This window comes from Chenopodium quinoa, unplaced genomic scaffold (assembly GCF_001683475.1).
Source record: "Chenopodium quinoa cultivar QQ74 unplaced genomic scaffold, ASM168347v1, whole genome shotgun sequence".
NCBI classification, from domain to species: Eukaryota; Viridiplantae; Streptophyta; class Magnoliopsida; order Caryophyllales; family Amaranthaceae; genus Chenopodium; species Chenopodium quinoa.
Genome location: NW_018745054.1, coordinates 622,452 through 629,751, shown reverse-complemented (window position 1 = coordinate 629,751; position 7,300 = coordinate 622,452). Strand labels below are relative to the sequence as shown.

The 7,300-nt window shown below is 30.1% G+C and overlaps 1 protein-coding gene across 1 annotated transcript; it reads right to left on the bottom strand.

Moving 5' to 3' along the window:
* Positions 1–1,842: 1,842 nt before the first annotated feature.
* LOC110709215 (protein FAR1-RELATED SEQUENCE 2-like) lies at positions 1,843–2,331 on the bottom strand. The gene has a single exon (XM_021887426.1). The coding sequence runs from the start codon at positions 2,329–2,331 to the stop codon at positions 1,843–1,845; it is 489 nt and encodes a 162-aa protein (XP_021743118.1).
* Between the last annotated feature and the right edge of the window lie 4,969 nt (positions 2,332–7,300).

Below are 7,300 nucleotides of genomic sequence, written 5' to 3'. Positions count from 1 at the left end.
CGGCGTATACACTCTAAAACATAAGGAAAGTTATACGGGACAAACTGATTTACATTGAGATATAGGTTTCGACCCAAAAGATGTAAGTTATTATGCCTATTGTTCCATAAAATATGCTAATTGTGTCAATTTTTATACTTGTTGTTCCATGGTATATTATCTGTTGTTCCAGTATTTATTTTCTATTGGTAAAATATTTTTCAGTCGGAAGTAATGAAAAAGATGAGGATAGAATATTGTGGCAAAATCTTAACAAGCCCAACAAACACCTTATAGGATGAAGTGATAGCAAAATCAAAGGCCTGGGCATTAGAGCAGCTACGCCATGTACCGCAATAATCAATGACAATTTTAGATTAGTTTATGTTTGGATGTTTTGAATGGATGTTATTTATGGATGTTTTATATAGATAGTTTAAATTTTAATGGGTTTGTATTGTTGGAACGATATGTTACTAATATGGAACATTATGTATGTATTATTGGAACAATAGTAGTACTAATATGCAGTATTAATTAAGCATGTTAGATGCTCTATTCAAAAGATATACTATCACACTAAGTATAATATGCAAGAACAGTAGGCATATAAAATGAAACAACAAAATAGTATTTACCTTTGTAATTGATTATATATAATATTAGGTCCAGTTGCCCATATCAGATCCGGCAATGGCAGTAAACCACAAAATGTAGTCCGACGTATAACACTAAACGTAGTCCGTGGTATACCGCCATTACCGGAAATAATGTGGGAACAATAAGAAAATAAAAGAAAGAAAGTTGGTAGAAGAATTAAATTGGTTGTGTTCAAATCAAGTTCAAGATACTTTATATAAAGGCCACAAAAGTATGAAATGACATAAAAGCATGATTGACACAGCATTACACGTTCCCACATGAAACTAACAAGTGTTGGGTTGCTTTTTTGACTTTTTCCATTAATCTCTTCCCAAAGCTCTTGTATCACGCGTGATTTCAAAAAAAAAAAAAAAGTAGACTTGTCAAATCATTACACGTTCCCACATGAAATCAAATTGTAGATTTTCTAAAACGTGTACGTCTCCAAAGATTATTATTTAACTTTTTTTAAAATGAAAATAAATGACTGTTTATACTTAGTGAAATTACTGAATATTTGAACTATTGTTCCAGATGAGTAATATAATGTTCCATATAGTGAAACAGTTGTTCCATATGTCAACACTAATGTTCCATATATGTGAATCATTTTTTCGACAGCGTACAACCATTGTTCCATGTGTATCTAATATTAAAACGGATGTTTCATATGTCAAAAACTGATGTTCCATATAATTAAATTATTGTTCGATGTGTTTGAACCATTGTTTCCGTAGTTTTTGAATTATTGTTCCACATATTTGAATTACTGTTCTAGTTATTAAACTGGATGTTCTCTGCATCTTAATATTTTCACTAATTAGTTATTGTTGCACTGTTAGTAACTTACTGAAATCATTAGAACAAACAAAGAGGTGAGTAACAATAGATTAATAAAAAGGAACAATAATTATACTAACACGGAACAATAGAACAAACTAGTACTTCACACGCACAATTCCGAATATCATGATATGCAAGATTCCCACAGCTACTACATTTCCTCTTCTTCTTCTTATTACATTGTTGAACTTCTTTCTCTTTAGCTCCCTTTAATCGTTTAGACCCACTGATTCCACTGCCATCATGAACACCTGCGCCTTTATTCTTCGACACTCTAGGAGGCGGAACAGTATTTCATCAAGCATACTACATCCAATTAACATTTCAATGTCATGTTATTTGGTCTTGCATTCTCACTTTCAATTTCAATAACACTCTTTATGCCTTGAATTTTATTTTAAGATCTTGAATATTCTTAATAAAATCTTGCTCATGACCTTTTACCCAACTCACACAAGAATGTATCTCAGACCACATTTCATTCAATACCACCCTCCTATCATCCATATTTTTACAACTTTTCTCTAACATTGGTTTCTGAGTAGCAGTTATTATCCACCGATCTAAGATATATTGCTTTGGAAAGATTTTTAAATTCTTTGCTTTCCACATCCATATCATATGTCTAAATGGGATTCCTATCCTATAGAACTTTTTACATGAGCATGTAGTTTCATAATTAACAAACTCAAATAAAACCTTAAATTTTCTTCTCCTATTAGCCTCAATAACTACTGCTATATTCACTTCATTTTCCTTCCTCAATTCATCCACACCACAGGAATAAAAATCACTATAAACTTCATCTTGAAAATCATAAAAAGCAGAAACGGTGTATACCTCTAAACCATGCCTCTCAATCAGCATTTATGTCTTACATCGAGGGTACTTCTCCTATGAATCATTGTCATTTTGTGCCTGACTGTGTCTTTGTGCATCCAACACAGTTTCATACCTCATGAAAAACTCCACAAGAGACACATGAGGATTAACAAATGACGAAAAAAATTTATTCTCACACTCAGACCTTGATGTAGTTCCCATAATTCCTCCCATAAAAATGTCTCTAAAATACACAGCAATCCATATAGATCTCATTTCAAACATCAAATTAAGCCAATTATGGTCTTCTAAATTGAACTCAACAAGAACATCTTTCCACTTCTCTTCAAATTCAGTTGGCTCAATATCTAAATTTCAAACACACTTTCTAAGTTTCTTCAAAAATTTAGTCTCCTGAGTGATACTCCTTCCTACTTTATCAGGTAGCTTTTTCATAATATGCCACATACAAAATCTACAGACCAATATCATTACAACAAAATAAGTATGGGACATTAGAACAAAATTCATCAACAATGTCCTATAAAAATGGGACTTTAACATAATAATTAAGAACAGATAAATAAAAAATAAACAATAATTTGGAACAGCTAATTAAAAACATGGAACATTAGAACAACATTTCGGAACACTGTCTTATAAAACGGGAACATTAATATAATAATTCGGAATAAATAAATAAAAAATAACCAATAATTTAGAGCAGATCATTAACAATGTGGACAAGTAAAACGATAATGCAAAACAATATAATTAAAAAATGGAACAATTACATAATAATTCGGAACATATGATAAACAAAATGGAACATTTTAAAAAAATTAGTTCAGAATAGCTAATTAAAAATATGGAACATTAAAACAAGAATTTGGGACAATACAATAAAAAACTAGAACATTAAAATGACAATAGAATATCAGATGTCTGTGCTCACATTGCTCAAAACAAAATTAACAGCAATTTTCATCGCTGGATATTAATCCATAATTAAACAATTAGGTTCTCTATGGCCTATTGCTTTAAGAAATGTTCTAAATAGCCATTGAAATGAAACTACATCTTCCTTTGCTATAAACCCAGCAGCAAAAGTAACACATTTCTTGTGGTTATCGACTCCTGTGAATAGCCTAAAGACCATACTGTAACTGAAATTAATACAAAAACTCATATAACCAATATTAATATATTTTAAACATAATGTTCTTCATTCTTCCTCTGTTGTTCCACATAACTGTTATAATGTTCCAAATATATGATCTAATGTTCCATTTCTGTACAACATGAATTCATATATGAAAATAATAGTCGACTTATACATATATAAAAGTACCATTATAATACACATACAAATATCTGTTACTTTAGTAAGTAGTATCAAAGGATACCATAACCAAAACAACATAATTCTTCCTATATATAGGATCTGCCCTTAAAGCTCTACAAAGACAGTCATCTTCATCCATTTCATAATAAAAAAAATATGCCGACGACATCAATGTTTTCCTCTTAAAATTTTCAACAAACATCTAGGCGTCTAATCCATCAATATAAGCCTTCAAATCTCTATGAAAGCTCTTGAAATCAGACTTACTAGCACCTATATTCTCATATCCCCCAACATATTCTTTCATCATTCTGAATGCTTTCACAAGGCCAATATTAACCTGTGTACAATAAAAACAATAATAAAATTATTATAAATGTGTATAAAAAGGTAGGTGAAAACCCTACCTTATATGGAAACCATGCTATATATGAGAACAAATCTAGGGCTTAATTAGATCTGACGGTGCACATTTAATAAAAAAAAAAGGAAATTGAAAACAAATCTATATTATGGATGTGTACATTTAATTGAAAAGGAAGAAAAAAAAATGGTGCACGTTTAATTACATCTGACAGTGCACGTTATTCTAAATGTGTAGTTCGAAATTCAAAAAATTTAATACAACTGCTTGTAATTATTACTTTATTGTTCCATATATTTTAACTATAGCTCCGCTTTATTAACCTATTGTTCCACTCAGTATGAACACATTTTTATAGTAACTACTAATCCACTGACTTGAACTACTGTTCCATTTATAAGTTAGCAAGTTCCATTTTGTTGAACGATTGTTCCATATATTTGAAGTATAATAATTACAATAATTTTTCCTACACACTATATTGTTTCATTTTCAAAAACTATGTTCCACACAATTATACCTACATGAGTCGTCGTACATAATACCGTATCTACTGATCCATATTCAAACACTATTGTTTCATAACATTGTGCCTAATGTTCCATATAATTAAATTAATGTTCTATAGTATGAGAAATATAAATAAAATTAATAAAACCATAATTAAATACCTTTGAATTATCAATAATCATTTTCTTATGCAACAATGTCAGCTTTCTTTTCGACTTCTAAAAATGAGCATTGTTATGAGAATACATAGGATTAGTATGCCCTTCTTCAAATTTAGAAACAATATAACCTCCATCTTCATATCTCTTTAATATCATTTTGGCCCTACAACCAACTCAACTATCCAATCTTCTAATAATACGAGTATTACCTTGAACAACATTGTTTTCTTCTTCATTACTATCCCCTTTATCTTGTACACCATTGTCTTCTTCATCTTTAACATCATTGACTTCTTTATCTTGAATAACATTGTCTTCTTCTTCACTAATATATCATTTATCTTGAACAACGTTCTTCCATTTTTCCCTTGTACCCATCTTTATTACACATAATATTTGAAAAGAAATCACACCATTTTTATTTTATTTTTTCGTAGATTTTCTAGTAATAAAACAAACAACAGCTGCATATGACTCGTAAAAACGTAACCCATCATCCACATTTGAAAATCTCATACTTATGCATGGTCTTATTTCACTATCACAACATGGAATCCAAAGCTTTGTTCCGCCAAGAGTACAAACATGGACAACATTCACTGTATCGCATTCAACTGAAACAACGCAATTTGCTTCTACATCCATGCTTCATGGTTGATGAAAATTTCAACAAAGAAAAAAAAAATCAGACCAAAACGTCATAACAAATGAAGAATGTTGAGGAACAATTTTCTAATTACAATTCAAAAAATGGGCGGCTTAAATCTCTTGGTTTTCCAGTGCATATTACCGTGTTTCAATGCAGAAAATAAAAAATAAAAACCATGTTCTAAGAAAACAATGATGACTGATTGCATGTTTCAATACAAAAAAAAAAAAAAAAAAAGAAGCCCACATGTACAAGTCAGCAATCCGAAATTCAATCTCAACCATCCATAATATGAAAACGGATGGTGTAAGATGGGTTCTCATCTTTAGAATGGTTCTCACCTACGCTATATCTAGTAATCATAAACATAATGGTCTTGTTTGTTTTAGACTAGTAGTAGGTCATAATCCCCTAAAACTTACTTATATATTCCTTTTTTTAAAGGAGGAGACGATAGATCGACACTTTCGAAGAATAAATATGGAGCACCTGTTAAACAAGCTAAGGCACCTGTAGCATTGCAAGTTCACATCGCTAAAGGTCTCGACTTAATTAAGTAGAGTGACAAACTTTTGCATAACACTCACGACAATGCTTTACTTACTTTATCATGCTTTTTATGTTGAATATGTTGGAATTTAACTCAATAATCGATCAAGGTTTGACATTTAAGCTAAAGGAAGAATCACTTGTGTTGAGCAAGGAATAATTAATGGGCGAACTTCAACTAGCCATATCTCTCAAACTACTTTGATTTTTTATATAATTCAAGCACTACTACAAAAATAGGTTAATAAACCTGTTTAATATGGCATCTCAAGGGTCTGTTTGATAAGGCGGGTCTGCTTTAAAAAACAAACAGATTCGTTATGAGAGATAAGGGGTCTCTTACGTGTGTTGTACGATAGATATATCGAACAAAATGAAGCTAAGGTAACAGTGAAAAACCATTGCCTAATATTAAAAAAGTGTTGTCTTGTACCTAAGGCAACACATATGAGGCGTAGTTTATGCCCCCATTGTCTATTCATAAGGCAACAATTTTTAGTTCAAAGGCAATAATTTTAAAAGTCAAGGTAAAATAATACCTAAGGCAACAGTTTAACAAAGACAACAAATAAAAACTATTGTCATCTTAAAAGACAATTCAAAATTGTCACCTTATGTTATAATATGCAACAACCTTTTCACTTGTTGTATTTGGTAGCAATAATACATAAGTGTTGCCAAATATTTTAAAGACAACACTTTAAAAGTTGTCATATAAAATTGAATAACTAGAATGAATTGGCTATTTTTTCCGATTGTAATACATTGCTATTTAATATTGAAAGAGTGAAATATGTAGTATTCTTGTGAATTTATTAAAGAAGAAAAATGTTGATCATTAAAACATGTAATAAGCATTTGACTCGAGATCCCTAACTTATATAATTAATTAGTAAAAAAAAAAACAAAGCAGTATCAACATGTTTTCACCACCAAATCCATCTCAATAACCTATTGTTTTATAGTATATTATACGTTATAAAATTAGTTAAGCTAATAAATATAAGAAAAATTATATCCAAACAAGAAATAACAATAGAATTGTTAAAGAAAATTCAAATTGAACAATGACGTCACATTCTTCTTCTTCTTCTTACACGCTGCCTTCTTCATCTTAATCTAGTTCATTCTCCATACTATTCACTCCCTACAAATTTTTTTTTTAAAAATTTAGGAATTAAAATACTTTGTATTTCGAATGTCCTAATGTAAATACATAACCTACATGATGAAAATAACAAAAAAGAAAGGTATAAATAAAATAATAGATACAAGGCTAGGATGATTTTTTTTTTTTTTTTTTTGTACAAAATAACAAAACTTAATATGAGAATTCTATACAATAGCATTAGCTCTAAAAATTACGTATGATGGCACGACAAAACATATATTCCATAAAGTAGCACCCTACTCTTTATTAATACGAGTAATACACA

What these genes read in the sequence shown, in the direction of transcription:
- LOC110709215 (XM_021887426.1), bottom strand. Translation starts at nt 2,331, where the DNA reads ATGCTGATTGAGAGGCATGGTTTAGAGGTATACACCGTTTCTGCTTTT.